This window comes from Dromiciops gliroides, chromosome 5, assembly GCF_019393635.1.
Source record: "Dromiciops gliroides isolate mDroGli1 chromosome 5, mDroGli1.pri, whole genome shotgun sequence".
NCBI lineage: Eukaryota > Metazoa > Chordata > Mammalia > Microbiotheria > Microbiotheriidae > Dromiciops > Dromiciops gliroides.
This window is the reverse complement of record NC_057865.1, coordinates 224178376-224194981: the sequence shown is the minus strand read 5'-3', so window position 1 is coordinate 224194981 and position 16606 is coordinate 224178376. Positions and strand designations below refer to the sequence as shown.

General features: G+C 36.5%; 1 protein-coding gene and 1 pseudogene across 1 annotated transcript; one reads left to right on the top strand and one right to left on the bottom strand.

Moving 5' to 3' along the window:
• Window positions 1-311: 311 nt before the first annotated feature.
• Window positions 312-1253, top strand: LOC122728609 (olfactory receptor 6C2-like). Its single transcript, XM_043967396.1, has one exon. The coding sequence runs from the start codon at window positions 315-317 to the stop codon at window positions 1251-1253; it is 939 nt and encodes a 312-aa protein (XP_043823331.1). The 5' UTR covers window positions 312-314.
• Window positions 1254-8102: 6849 nt separating this feature from the next.
• On the bottom strand, window positions 8103-9040 carry LOC122729679 (annotated as a pseudogene).
• Between the last annotated feature and the right edge of the window lie 7566 nt (window positions 9041-16606).

Sequence of the window (16606 nt, the reverse complement as noted above, 5' to 3'; positions counted from 1 at the left end):
TATTATGGTTGCTATAGATATTATTCATTATCCTGACTCCATGTTCAGTGCTCCAGACTGTGGTTGAGGAAAGGACTAGAGAAGGAAGGGCATTGTGTGAAGAAGGATGAAATAGAAGATTTTGAAAAGAGACCATATTTGGGAGAGAAAAAGAAAGTAATTCCCAAAAGATATTGAAATGCTGGTAGAGAGAGACCTTGGAAGAGTAGAAGTTACTTGTTTCCCTTTTCACACCAACTCCTACCACTACCCTCATTTTATGTTCAACGTTCTCCTCTTTCATGCACAGGTTCGTCAGAATCTGGAAATCAGGGATGAGAAATCACACAGGGATAACACTATTCATCCTGCGGGGCCTGACAGATGACCCACAGCTACAGGTTTTGCTTTTTATATTTCTGTTTCTCAACTACATGTTGAGTATAATTGGGAACCTGACCATCATTACCCTCACCTTGGTGGATCCTCATCTGAAAACTCCCATGTATTTTTTTCTCAGAAACTTCTCCTTCTTAGAAGTCTCATTCACAACTTCCTGTATTCCCAGATACCTCTATAGCATATCAACTGGAGATAATACAGTTTCTTATAATGCCTGTGCCACACAACTATTTTCTGTTATCTTTCTTGGGGCAGCAGAGTTCTTCCTTCTGGCCACCATGTCTTATGATCGCTATGTGGCCATCTGCAAACCTCTGCATTACACCACTATCATGAACAGCAAAGTCTGTAACCAGCTCCTGCTGGGTTCTTGGCTGTCTGGGCTGATGATCATCCTCCCTCCACTAAGCCTGGGCCTCCAGTTGGACTTCTGTGACTCAAACATTATTGATCATTTTGCCTGTGATGCATTTCCTGTGTTAGAGATTTCATGCACAGACACAAAATTTATAGAGAAGATAGCATTGATTGATGCAATACTGACACTGATCATCACCTTACTCTTTGTGATTTGGTCTTATGCCTCTATTGTCAGAACTATTCTGAAATTCCCCTCTGCCCAGCAAAGGCAAAAGGCCTTTTCCACTTGTTCCTCCCACATGATTGTTGTCTCCATCTCTTATGGCAGCTGCATCTTCATGTATGTCAAATCTTCTGCAAATGAAATGGTAGCTTTGAACAAAGTGGTGTCAGTTCTCATGGCCTCTGTTGCCCCTGTGATGAACCCCTTCATTTACACCCTGAGGAACAAACAAGTTATACAAGCTTTTAAGGACTTAGTTAAGAAGATTGTAATTTTTACAAAGCAGTAGGAGACTATGGAGCTCAAGGAGCTCAATGGTAAAGGAAAAAGCTGTCTATCATTCCACAACCCTTTGTCATTTTTCTTGCTTATTATCCTTTGTTATATTTGACAAAGTTTAACCTCATCCTAACTCATTTTGTCATGCAGGCAGTACTTCTACTCTTCTCTGCTGATAACCATCTCTCCTTCTCCCATTTTGTTGGAATTTATGATGCTTTCTGGCACCTCATTCACTTCTCTAGGCCCTGCTATTTATTGTAGTCACTCATCTAATCTACTGGTTCAAGCTCACCCACACTCTCAGACAGATTGATGTGATGGATAAAGGGCCATCACATCAATCTGTCTAAGAGTGTGGGTGAGCTTGAACCAGTAGATTAGATGAGTGACTACAATAAGCATAAGAAGTTTCAAATTCTTCTTCAGAAATTTACTATCTTTGGGAAGTCACAGGATCATAGATTTAGAAGAATAAGGGACATTAGATGTTGTGAGAAATGGTGATGGTTTGATACATGGTGAAATCTTCTCAGAATAACTTGATACATGAGATCTTCTCAAGGAAAGCATGCCCATATAGAGAACAACAGACAATATTATCTAGTGAATTACGTCAAACCAGGGAAGAGAAAAATAAGTTTTTCAGGGCTAGAGATAAAAACTAGTTTGAGCTGGCTCTTGCTCGTGTGTTAGAGAAAGTACATAAAAGATTAACTCTAGTCCCTACTGTGTTTGCTTAATAGACTTATTAATATTAATTTCTCCTCCCCTCTCTTAAAATCTCCACCCCATTTTCGATCATGTATGGAAGGGGTAACCTATCAAAGAGGATTTAGCTATAAGTCTTCCAGAAAGATTGTGAACCTGTGCCTAGCAACCTATGGTGGCTCAGTGGAAGGACTGATTGGGGCAGGGTGTAAGATATATACAAGGTACTGGCTAAGAAATAGAGTGGTGTATCAGTGGAGTAGATTAGGTACACAAGGCACAGTAGTAAATGACCATAGTAACCTAGTGTTTGATAAACCCAAAGACCTCAATCTTTGGGATAAAACTCTCTATTTGACAAAAACTTCTGGGAAAACTGGAAAGTAATAGGGCACAAATTAGGTATAGACCATCATCTCACAATATATATCAAAATAAGCTCAAAAGGTGTACATGATTTAGACATAAATGGTGACACCATAAGCAAATTAGAAGAGTAAGGGTTAGTCTACTTGTCAGATCTATGAAGAAGGGAAGAATTCATGACCAAACTAGAGATATGGAATGTTACAAAATGTAAAATAGATAATTTTGATTGCATTAAATTAAAAATATTTTGCATAACCAGAAGTAATTCAACGAAGATTAGAGAGAAAGCAGAAAGCTGGGAAAAAAATCTTTAAAACAAGTATCTTGGATAAAGGCCTTACTTTACAAATTTATAGAGAACTGAATCAAATTTATAAGGATACAAGCTCTTTCCCAATTGATAAATTGTCAAAGGAAATTTTTAGGCAGTTTTCAGATGAAGAAGTCAAAGCTATCTAAGCATATGAAGAAATTTTCTAAATAACATTTGATGAGAGAAATGCAAAGTAAAACTCTGAAGTGCCATATCACCCTTAACAGATTGGCTAATATGAAAAAAAAGGAAAATGATAAATATTCAAAGAATGTGGGAAAATTGGGACACTAATGCACTCTTGGTAGAGTTGTGAATTAATCTGATCATTCTGGAGAGTAATTTGGAACTATGCCCAAAGAGCAACCAAACTTTGTGTATTCCCTTGATCCAGCAATAATACTACTAGGTCTGTATTACAGTGAGATCATTAAAAAAGGGGAAAGGATCCACATGTGCAAAAGTATTTATAGTAGCCCTATTTGTGGTGGCAAAATATTAGAAACTGAGGAAATGTTCATTAATTGAGGAACAAGTTGTGGTATATGAATATAATGGAATACAATTGTGCAATAAGAAATGATGAACTGGAAGATTTCAGAAAAACCTGGAGAAATTTGTATGAATTGATAAGCAGAACCAGGAAAAAATTGAACACTATATAAGCTGCATTGTGTGATGATTAACTATGAATGATTCATCTTTTCTCAGCAGCACTATGAATCAAGACAAGTATAAAGGACTCAGGAAGGAAAATGCTATCCACATACCAATGGACTCTGAATGCAGAAAGAAGACTATTTTTTCACTTACTTTATTCTTTTTTGTGTTTTTTTAACTTTTGATCTGTTTCTCCTTTCATAACTGTGGCTAATATGGAAAAATGTTTTATGTGATAGTACATGTATAACCTATATCAAATTACCTACCATCTTCAGAAGATGGTAGGGAAGGAAGGGGGGAAGAAAAATTTGGAACTTAACACTTTGTAAAAATGAGTGATAAAAATTGTCTTGAAATGCAATTGGGAAAAAGCAAAATACTATTTAAAAAAGAATATTTATAAGAGATAGCAAAGGCAAAACTAGGGAGGAAAGAATGGCAAAGGGAACTTATCCCATAAAAATATAGGGGGAAACAATACTCAAGAATCGAATTCCATTACCATTAGAATGAGCCAAATAGAAAATGAGGACTCAATGGGACAAAAAGAAATAATTTTGAAAAATCAAAAGAATGAGAAAGATGGTCTATAGATAATAAATCAGTACTAGTCTTATGTATACCAATATACACATATATGTTTATATGTACACCAAATTGCATAGTATCTGAATACTTAAAGGAAAAGTTAGATTGTAGGACAAATGTACAGTAAAATTGTAATAATGAGGAATCCCGGTGTACCTACTTCAGACATAGATAAATATAAATAAAATATAAAAAAGAATGAAATTAAGAACTTGAATAGAACTTTAGAAAACATGGAGATGATAGATCTCTGGTGATTACTGAATAGGAACAGAAACTCAGCCAATCCTATTCAATTAAAAATGCGTTTATTAAGCATTTACTTTGTGCCAGGCTCTTTAATAAGGGCTGGAAATGCAAAGAAAAACAAAAAGAGTGTCTTGTCAAGGAGCTCACAATCTAATGGAAGAAATTACATGGAAATAACTCTGTACAAACACAATATATCCAGGACAAAGTGGTGATAACCTTAGAGGGAAGGTACTAACCTTAAGGTTTCCTTTGCCTCTTGCAAAAGGAAGGGTTTTAGTTGAGACTTGAAAGAAGCCAAGAAAACCAGAATGTGGAGGTGAGGAAGGAAGAGTGTTTCAGGCATGGTAGACAGTTAGGGAAAATGAAATTAGTAGAGGTAGTATTTTGTAGGAGAAACAGCAGGGAGGCCAGGGTAGCTTGATTTTAGTGTCAGTGGTGGGAGGGGAGGAGTAAGGCATAGGGGGAATGGAAAACTAGGAAGGGTTCAGGTTATGAAGAGCTTTGAAAAAAAAAGAGCATTTATATATGATCCTGGTGGTTTGACTGAGCCAATAGAGTTTAATGAATGAGGGGAAGTTATTTGGTCACATTTCTGCTTTGGGAAAATCAGTTTGAAAGCTGAGTGTCAGATGAACTAGAATGGGCAGAGCCTTGAAGTAGGGAGACTTAGAGAGAAGGCTATTGCAATAGTTCCAGTGATGAAGACCACCACCAGGGTGGTGGTAGTGTCATAGAAGAGAAAGGACACGTAGGAGAAATGTTGTGAAGGTAGATAGGATGAGATTTAGCACCAGATTGGATGGGTGAGAAAGAAAGAGGAGATGAGGATGACATCTAGTTTGGAAGCCTGGGTGACTATGAGAATGAAAGTACCGTTAGCAATAATTGGGAACTTAGGAAGAGAGTAGGGTTTGGTTGGAACAGTGATAAATTCAGTTTTGGGAGGTTAGGTCTCAATAAACCCAGCTGTATCAAGATGATTTGAATTCATGTGTAGTTTTTCAGTTTCCTTTTTGAAGATTATCATCTAGATCTTGTCTTTTATGCCTATGTGTACTCCATGGTTCTTTCTTGGGGTCTCTTTAATTGCCACACTATGTCTTCTGATGATCTCATCAACTAATATGTATGTGTTCAAATATCAACTCTATATGGCAGTTGACTTCCAAATTTTCACCCCCACACATATCCAGTCACCATGTTTCATTTAACTTTGTATCTCACATCTCCAACTGCATGCTACACATTTCCAATTGGATAGACATAGACAACACAAACTCCAAAACAAATTTGTAAACTTTCATTACAAAGCCATCATCACCTAGCTTCATAATCTATGAGAAATCCTCAACTCTTGACTTTTACTCATTCTTCATATTGAATCAGTGGCCAATTCTTGTCTTTTTTCTTTAGCAACTTTCCCCTCCCTCCTTTTATATAAACTTACACTACAATTATACATGTTTGGGTTCTCATTAGCTCACATCTGATCTATTTCAATGGTCACATTACTGGTCTTTTTATATGCTACCTCCTTCCTCTCCAATCCATTACATACATAGCTGGCAAATTGATATTCCATAGGTCTGACCATATCATTCTCTTGATGCAGAAAATTCAGTATATCTCTATTACTTCCAAAATATAAAATATAATTCTCCTTGTAGCATATAAAGTCCTTTATAATCTGGCTCTGTCTTTCTATTCATAAGTACATTTTTTTTTGGTTTTCATTTACTCTATGTCACAGACAAACTGACCTGCTTTTTGTACCCTATACATGATATTCTAACTTCAAATTCATACCTTTACATAAACTGATACCTATTCCTGGAATGCTCTTCTCTTTCATGTCTGACTCCTGGGTCCCCAGACTCCATTCAAGGTTGAGCTATAGCTCACCTCCCTGAAAGAGGCCTTTTTTGATTCCTGCAGTTTTTAGTACTCCCCACATCTCACCAAATTATATTTATTTTAGATATATTTTATATTTAACTCTATGTGAAAATGGTGTTTGCCCATGTAGAATGTAAGCTCTTTGAAGACAGGAATCATTACATTTTCGTCTTTCTATCCCTAGAACTTTCTGTAGAACCTGGTACTTTGTACTTGATTAATACATGGCTATTGAATTCCATTAATGCTTACTGACTGATTGGCAAACTTCATTTTCTTTTGGTATCCAGTTTAGTTGCATCCCCCAATTTTGGATTTGTTTTCTTATTGACATAATTGTTTTTTTGTTTCTATGACCCATTCACTATTCAGGATGTTGTTAGATCTTTTGTATTTCTTGAATTCATTACTATTTTAATGGGTTTTGGTATTTAACATATATTCTGTCTTTCTTTGAGAATTACTTTAATTGATCAATTTTCATACATGATACTCATTAATAAGTATCATCTTTAACATTTTTATTCAGAAGCCAATACAAATCTTTCAAATCTGTTATTTATTTAGCTGTTTTATTCTTTCTTTTAGATTTATCCAATTCTTAGAGAAAGTATAAAAGTCTACAATTATGGTGTTACAATGTACATATATTTTCAATACAGTTATATTTTAATTTATGAAGTCAATGACATGCCATATGTTACATATTTAACCAAATTCTGTCATTGTGATGCTTTAAAGCATAATTTAGTTTTCTGCTTTATCTCTCTTGATCTTATGAATTTTTATTGTTTTCTAATCCAAAGTCATAAGTGAAGCTGCTGAAATTTTGGAATTGCATTATGATGAGAAAACCTTTTTCTCCATTTTCATTCTTTATTTTTTTAAACATTTCTTGTATTCAGCAAATTGCTGGGTTTTATTTTCTTTAACTTTTGCTCATTTGTTTTACTGATATGTTCTATCCACTCCCATATAAAGTTATAATTTTCCAGTTTGCCTCTTCCACAATATATTTGTTTTAAGCCCCCTCCATCTTTATTTTTCTTTAAGTCAGAACTTGGCTTTATGCTCCTGAAGTGTGGTGAAGTGCTGCTGATTATTTCAATTCTCTGAATGAGTAGAGGTTATTGATTTCTTTTTCTAGATTCCCATTTAGTACTTTCTAGGCTCTGAATGTCTTGCATTCCTACACTAACCATGAGAATGATGTGTCTTTTCTCCCACTGGCCAATGAAATTCAACAAAATATATTAGCTGCTTGCCATGTACAAAGCACTGTGTTGCAGATGAACAGTCTTTGCCTTCCACTAGCTCTCAATCAAGTTGGAGAGAAAAGGCAGGTATACAAATGATTATAAAACAAACTAGAACAAAATGAGTGCTTAAGTGAAAGGAAAAAGGAAAGTTATAACTGTAATGCTATAGGAGAAGAGAAGCAGGTTGTTTCTAATTGGTTAGGCATCAGTGTTGTTCTCTTTCCTGGCCAGAAAATTAGGTCAGGTGGAACCAGGCAGATGGAATAAGGAATCTAAATGTAGAGAAGGAGAAACATGGAATTAAGTGTTAAGGCAAGGAAAGTGAAGAAAAAGAACAGAGGTAAGGAATATTGTCAAAAGGTATGCATATCAGCAAGAAGAGTGAATACAGTGCAAAAAGGATTGGACTAGATGCTTTCTAAAAACCCCTTCTAACTAGTAGAACTGATGATTCCACAAAACTGTACCAAATAAGTGCTCTCCATATTTGATCTTGGGAGAGGAAAAGAATTGGTTTCAGTGCCTTCAGTTGTGGGGAGGGTGGCTTTGCTGGCTGAAGTGGAGACTGAGATGGTACATCAGGGCAGAACCTGACAGTGGAGTAGTAGGTGCCAAAAGAAGCCTTTATTATTTGGGAGTTGAGAGGAATCTCAATCTAAGGGGAAGTAAGTATGGAAGGTTACAAGGACTGGACTGTGATTAGGGTGATTAACAAGGGAGCTGAAAAAAGATTATGGAATGCAGGACAGATAGTTAAAGGTTATTCTGATTTTCTCTTATCAGTTGGTGTCCTTAGATCAATAGCTGTTTATTGCTTTGAGAGGAAGAAAATCTTTTTGGTTAAGTCTTTAAAAGCTTGTATCACCTGGTTGTTTCTTAGGGCATAAATTAAGGGGTTCATAACAGGGGCCACTGAAGTTACAAGCACTGACACCACCTTATTCAAGGCTACTCCTTCTTTTGCAGAAGGTTTGATATAGATGAAGATGCAGCCACCATAGGTGATGGAGACAACAATCATGTGGGAGGAACAAGTGGAAAAGGCTTTTGTCCTTTGTGAACTGAGGGGAATCTGAGAACTGTCCTGATAATGTATGCATAGGACAAAAACACCAAGAATAAGGTGACAATGAATGTCACCACAGCAAAGATCAGAACCATCCTCTCTATGAATTGGGTATCTGAGCATGTAATCTTTATTATGGGAAAGGCTTCACAACCAAAATGATCAATAACATTGGAGTCACAGAATTCCATCTGGAGGCCCAGACTAATTGGTGGGAGGATCATCATCAATCCAGCTATCCAACAACTTAGGAGGAGCCGGTTACAGACTCTGCTGTTCATGATGGTTGTGTAGTGCAGAGGTTTGCAGATGGCCACATAGCGATCATAGGACATGGTGGCCAGAAGAAAAAATTCTGTTGCCCCAAGAAGGATGACAAAAAATATTTGGGCAAAGCAAGCATTAGAAGTAATGGCATTGTCTCCAGTTGACAAGCTGTAGAGATATCTGGGGATATAAGCAGTTGTGAATGCCACTTCTATAAAGGAAAAGTTTCAGAGGAAAAAGTACACGGGTGCCTTAAGTTGGGCGCCCATGAAGGTGAGGATGATGATGATGAGGTTTCCAATGATAGTCACAACATATGTGAAAAAGAGAAAGATGAAAACCAGAACCTTGAGCTGGGGATCCTCTGTTAGTCCTCTAAGGATAAATAATGTTATCTCTGTATGGTTTCTCATTCCTGACTTCTGATGGAGCTGTGTGTAAACAAGAAGAGAGAAATTAGATCTCTGAAGGTGACAAAATGGATCTTAGCCCTGGCAATCGGAGGGGAAAGCCATTCAAGTTATTGCTGGACCTTCATTTTACTTGATGAAAACTAACATTACTGATTTGTTGACTTGAGCATCTCAGCTATAAATTAGGGAAAGTAAGTAGTAGGTCTGTTTAAAGATTGTTTTTTAAAATAATATTCTGTCCTCTTATCTAGATTATCTTTCTGTATCTATTCATTCTCTCTCTCTCTTTTTTTTGCAGGGCAATGAGGGTTAAGTGACTTGACCAGGGTCACACAGCTAGTAAGTGTCAAGTGTCTGAGGTAGGATTTGAACTCAGGTCCTCCTGACTTCAGGGCTGGTGCTTAATCCACTGTGCCATTTAGCTGCTCCCATTCTATATCTCTTTTGAACTAACATCATTTACTTTTCAAGACCCTTAAATATTTTAATCAATTTTCATTTAATATGTAGCAACTGAATACTTAAATAACCCTTTCTTAGAAAAAGAAATTGAACAAGCAAGAAATAAGCTACCCATGAAAAAATCCCCAGGACAAGAATGATTGACAAGCAAATTCTAACAAACACTTAAATAACAATGGATTCCTATATTCTACAAGCATTTTAGAAAAATAGGCAAATAAGGAGTCCCAACAAATTCCTTCTATGACACAAATATGGATTTAATATGTAAACCATGAACAGCAAAATCAGAAAACTATAGACCAATTTCCCTAATGTATGTTGATGTAAAACATCAAATAAAATACTCACAAAGAAATTATAGCCATATATCAGAAAGATACTATACTATTACCAGGTGGAATTTATACCAGGAATGCAAAACTGGTTCAATATTAGGAAAACTATTAGGATAATTGATCAGATCAATGACAAAAATCACATGATTTTCTTAATAGATGCAGGGAAAGCTTCTGATAAAATACAACTACTCATTTCTACTGAAAACAGAATACTAAGATATAAATGGCATTTTCATTAAAATTCTATATAGTATCTATCTAAAACAATCCTCAAGTATTATCTATAATGGGGATAAAGTAGAAACTTTCCCTAAAAATAGATGAAACAATGACCAACTTTGGAAAAATTGAATGATATAAACCCACAGAAATCATCAGTATTTCTATGTATGTCCAGCAGGAAGAAATAAAAAGGAAAAATCCATTTAAAATAACTGCTGGCAATATAAAATACTTGAAAACCTACTTGCCAAGACAATACCAGGTATTATAGGAACACAATTACAAAACACTTCACATAAATAAGGAGATATCTGAACAGCTGGAGAACTATAAATGAAGGACAAATAACAACATGAGCAACTACAACAAACAACAATTCAGTAGGGCAGCATCTATTGCAAACATTTTTCTTAAATTTTTGCTAGGTAATGTTATACACAGGTGATCGTTGTTGTTTATCCTCAATTCTTAAAGAAGACCAATGACATCAGAAAGGTAATGTCTTGACTTTCAAGTGAATTGGATTTAAGTGAAGTAGAGCCTCACTCTCTCCTCCAGAGTCATTGGAGTCCAGTGACAAGAGAAGTCAAGGTGACTGGTGATGGCCCTGCATGCAGTGGGAGATCTTGACCTTTTTGTTTTTTTGTTTTTGTTTTTTGGCAGGGAAATGGGGCTTAAGTGACTTGCCCAACGTCACACAGCTAGTAAGTGTCAAGTGTCTGAGGCCGGATTTGAACTCGGGAACTCCTGAATCCAGGGCCGGTGCTTTATCCACTGCGCCACCTAGCTGCCCCAGATCTTGACCTTTTTAAACTAAGGTCTTTCCCAGTTGTCAGTTTGTTTGAAGCAAATCTCACTCAGTGATTAAGATTAGGTAAGAAATGAGGCAAAGAAGTCCTCTTTTACCTACTCAAAAATCAATCTTCAAGGTGAAGACTATCAGGTTTCTGGTCAGAAGAGAAACAGTTGCTATTTACAGTCATTCTGAACCATCACAACTCAAATAATGAATAAGTCAGGCTTGGGTTGGGACTTATTGGCAGATCAGTGAGAGTCAGAGAGATTTGGTTTTATGGCATACTCAAATAGCACCATTTGAATGACAATGTGACTTTCCAAAGCCTGTTTTTTTCTCCAGAGCTTTATTTCAAGAAATCTGCTTTCCTTTGGTCAGAGCATCCATATAGAGAAGTTCATTAGGGGCATAATCTTAGCTGCAATAAAGCTCTGTTTCTAGGATAACTTATTTGTCAAGTGCTAAAGGATATTTTGAGGTTTGTATTTCCAGCATAGAAATTTATTGTTTGTTAGTTCATTAAAAAAGCATCTGGGGCAGCTAGATGGCGCAGTGGTTAAAGCACCAGCCCTGGATTCAGGAGTACCTGAGTTCAAATCCGGCCTCAGACACCTGACACTTACTAGCTGTGTGACCCTGGGCAAGTCACTTAACCCCCATTGCCTGCAAAAAAATAAAGCATCTAGTGTACAATTATGGCTGGGCGATTATTTTTTCTTGATATTTAATAGGTATTCCCTATATTCCCTATTTGCAATCTGAAGGAATTTGTTGATGTTTCTATCATTTCCTTGCAAAGTCTGCTCTGAATAGTTAGTCTGAGCCCCTTAAGAATGAACTTTATGTTTTGTCCTGTAGTAATGACCTGATTTCGAATCATGACCATGAACTTCTCTTTTTGTAAACAAATCAGCTTGACTTGTGGCTCTTTGACATTTTTTTGTTGATGAATTCTTGTTGGAATTTTTGTGGATATGGTTTATGGAAGAGCTTCTGGTTCCATCCATTGATCTTAGAAGTTTCATTAATTCCTTCTAGAGGTAATTTGGTGGCATTAGACAAATCAAGTAGTTTGTGCCTATTGCTAACTTTCATTATTGCTCCATGAAACATACTTTTCCCTAGAAAACATATTATGTTTTCTGTAAATTGTTTAGGTCATTTTTATGCTGTTATAATATCTATCAGTCCTCTTCCTCCTTTTAAAAAATTTTAATTTAATTTAATTTTTTTCCTCTTCCTCCTTTTAAAAAATTTTTTTTGCAGGTCAATGAGGGTTAAGTGACTTGCCCAGGGTCACACAGCTAGTAAGTGACAAGTGTCTGAGACCAGATTTGAACTCAGGTCCTCCTGAATCCGGGGGTGGTGCTTTATCCACTGCACCACCTAGCTGCTCCCCTCTTCCTCCTTTTTTTATGACAAAGTTGTTCATCTTTAACAGCTGTCTTGGTTTTGTGGGTACTATGGTTCATTAATATTGTTTAAAAGGATAATATAAAGATCATTGGTCATTATGATAGAGATGTTGCTGATTGAGAGGCAAAGTGCTATAGTAGATAGCTGGTCAAGACAACCTAGGTTGAAGCCTTTTCTATGACATATACTTTGTAGCTGTGTCCAATTCACTTAACCTCTCAGTGTCCCAGGTAACTCTCTACAACTCTAGGTTGCAGAAAAAATGGAGAGAAAGTTTCCTCACCAGAAAGCTCCCTATAGCAATGAAATCCTAGGTATTATCTTTTTTTTTTTAAGTGAGGCAATTGGGGTTAAGTGACTTGCCCAGGGTCACACAACTAGTAAGTATTAAGTGTCTGAGGCCAGATTTGAACTCAGGAACTCCTGACTCCAGGGCCGGTGCTCTATCCACTGCACCACCTAGCTGCTCCAATCCTAGGTATTATCAATGTTTCATATTTTGTAATTACCTTCTTTTCTTCTCTCCCTCCTAACTTCTAGCATCAACTGTCCTCTATTTCTTTGTAATCTAGCATTTTCTGGACATGTCCAAACATGCTGTCTCCACTTAGGCCAGCATCTTTTCACTACTGATTATAAAATTAAATCCTCACAAGATGGGATCAAGAGAAAAGATCTTGCACAGTCAAGTCTCCACCTTCTATGTGCACTCATTCCTCAATAGCTAGCACATTCTCACTCCCTCACACTTTCCCCATCACAGTGATTCTGAATCCCTGGATGCCAATGTACAAACTCCATTCTTTGTCCTCAACTTCCCACTCCCTTACTCTTCAACCCTTTTCAACTCTACTCCCTTCATGCCCAGTGTCCTACTCAGGATCTACCTGTCCCTTCTGCTGTACTCTCTGTAATATCTGTTCCACATAACATATTTGCTTTTATCTTCAGCCTTTTTTCTTTCCCAGTCTTTGTTTTCTGATCCTCATTGAGACCTGGATCTTTTCTGATAAGATTGCTTAGCTTGCCACACTCTCCAGTGTCAGTTGTACTTTCAGGCACACTCCAGATCTTCATTGATAGAGTTTTCTTCACCAGGAAACTTCCTCATTCATGGTGGGAAATTTGAAATAGTCCTTTCTCTTAATCATCTTTAATTAATCTCTTAATCATCATTTTAGACTCTCCTTTTACCATTATCACTTAGCAACTTTTCCTTTGAGTTTCTTGATATTTAAATTTATCACCCAATCCAGATAATGGTGGTCAAGTTGTATTGATCCCCAGAACATACACCTTCCTTCCTCAGTGAGTTCAGTACTTGGCTTACAGTCACTCTATCACTTTTCCTGTCCTCACACTAGAGGATTTCAACATAAATATTGATCTTTTTTCAAATAACATAATCCCTCAATCTATGTAATTTTTATGATTTACTTCTGTACTCTTAGCCACACACAATAATGAACATACACTTGATCCTGTTATCATTCACAAATATTCAACTTCCATGTTTATAAACTCTGAAATTACTGTTTATAATCATTCCATTTCCCTATGCCTTATGACCCCTAACCACATTCTTCTTCTGCATCATGACTTCCAATCTTTCCAACTCTCTGTTCTTTAGCCTGCCATAAGTCATATTTTGACTAAACTGTTTTCTCTTTCAAAACCTTGGAGATTCAACTTCTCCCTTAGAAGAGCTCCCTCTTCTCTCCTCTAACATAACTCAGACATTATCCTCTATTATCTTCTGTTTCACTACTCTTTCACATGAAGAGATGACCCTTCTCTTTACCAAGGTCAGGCCATGTACATGTTCCTTCACTCTCTTGTCATCTTTCCAGTATATTATACCCTGTACCATCTTCACTCTCTGCAGTCTTCAATATTTCCATTTCTCCTGGCTCCTTCCCTGCTGCCTACAAACATACCCATGTCTCTAGAAACCCTCACTTAATCTGTCCATTCCTACTAGGTATAAATAAAATTTAAAAAAGGAAATTTATGAAATGGAAATCCATTCCCATACTTATTTTTGTGAGAGTCTTTGGACTTCATTGGGTAGATTAACCCCAAAGGTTCCTGGCATGACTCAATGCTGAGCAACAGTGTATTAGTAGAAGCAACATGGCATAATGGAAGATTGAGTAGATTTGGAATCTTTGAGACCTAGCTCTGTTTCTTATGAGGTGATAGCTTGGGTTAACTGCTTAGCTTTAATAAGTTTCAGTTTCCTTACCTATAAATGAAGGGTTTAGATGAGATAATATCAGAGTTCCTTTTAAATTTTCATCCTAAAATTGTAACTATATGAAAATTTCTGATCATGCTTAGTTTCTAGAACCCAAACTATTACACTCACAGGTTGCTCTGTGACTATTTCCCATTTCCTAGGACTTCCAAGGTCCTTGATCCTATACTTATTTGAAGTGAATATTACAACACAGATTAATTTCTTTTTTAAAAGTGGGTCAGGGGCAGCTAGATGGCACAGTGGATAGAGCACCGGCCCTGGAGTTCAAATCCGGCCTCAGACACTTAACACTTACTAGCTGTGTGACCCTGGGCAAGTTGCTTAACCCCAATTGCCTCACTAAAAATAAATAAATAAATAAATAAATAAATAAATAAATAAATAAATAAATAAACAAATAAACAAATAAACAAATAAACAAACAAACAAATAAACAAACAAACAAACAAACAAACAAACAAACAAACAAACAAACAAACAAACAAACAAATAAACAAATAAATAAATAAATAAATAAATAAAAGTGGGTCATATTTCACTATACTCTTTATACCTAAACAGAAATCAGGTCCAGTGCAAAAAAATAGAAAATATCAGAATCTGTTTCTTCATATTTCAGAATAGAAGTTTAGATCTGTCTGGGTAGTATAACAGATTTTTTTATAAATTTAACATGAATGACAACAAACAATATTAGTTTTTCTCTGCTTAAACTGCAATAGGTGCATTAGGATGACATAAGTGCAGAAACAAAATAATCGTTAAGGATTTAGGTTTAAGCATCAATAATAAGTCTCCTATGTAATACACTTTGGTGCCCACTGAGACAAGGGAATGACACATTGGCATCAGATATAGTGCTCAACAATGATAGGTATATAATGCAACAGGCCTTTGATTCTCCCACTCTCCTATAGGTTATCAGAGGAATTCCTAGTCCAAAGGTGGGAGGGGGGGGGGGAGAAGATGTTGGGGATTCTCAGGAGCAGGACATATTTCAGAGGAATCCTAATCACTCTGTGTCCCATGGGATTCTGAGATATGTCATCATCTTCTGTTGTAGATGTTTTTTCTCCCTGATGGCATGGTGCAATATGAGTTCTTCAGTGGATCTCTAACTCCTTTATAGGGGCAGTATTTGCACATAGTGCCCAAAGATCATGATCCTTCCATGCCCTCTCATTTTTTGGTTATTCTTTATAACCATATATGGGAGAGATTGAAATCCTTACATATCCTCTCATCTTGTGTGATTTTAAAATCTTTCATGAAAGATTTACCAAAATGAATTGGGGGTCATTTCCCAGGTATTTCCACATTTCCATGTGTCCAGTATAACATTTGGACTGTCCATCTTGTACTTTTCACCTTTCCTCTATGACCCTCTGACTTTTATTTCTGATCATTCATTTCTTATATGTAAGTTTTATATTACTTTTTTACTTTTTAGTGAGGCAATTGGGGTTAAGTGACTTGCCCAGGGTCACACAGCTAGTAAGTGTTAAGTGTCTGAGGCCAGATTTGAACTCAGGTACTCCTGACTCCAGGGCTGGTGCTCTATCCACTGCGCCACCTAGCTGTCCCAACATTACTTTTAAAATTTAAAGTTTTAATGATGCCATTTAAAAACATCACAATAATTTCCCAGAGGATCCTACCATGTAACGGAGAAAAAGTTATTCAAAATAGAACCAACAAAATGATTATGTTTGACAATACATTCCAAGTAGAGTTGGGTTAAAAACAACTTCTTGACACAAGGATTTAAAAGAATACTTTTGGGGCAGCTAGGTGGCACAGTGGATAAAGCACTGGCCTTGGATTCAGGAGGACCTGAGTTCAAATCCAGCCTCAGACACTTGACTAGCTGTGTGACCTTGGGGAAGTCACTTAACCCTCATTGCCCTGCAAAAACAAAACCAAAAAACATTTAAAAGAATACTTTTAAGAGATCAATTAAGAATTTTGTTTATTATAATACCCAAATTAATTATAAAGATCATATGAAGAAAGGCACTATCTGCATTCAGAAAGAACTGATGAATATAAGGTGGGCCAAAAGTCATGAA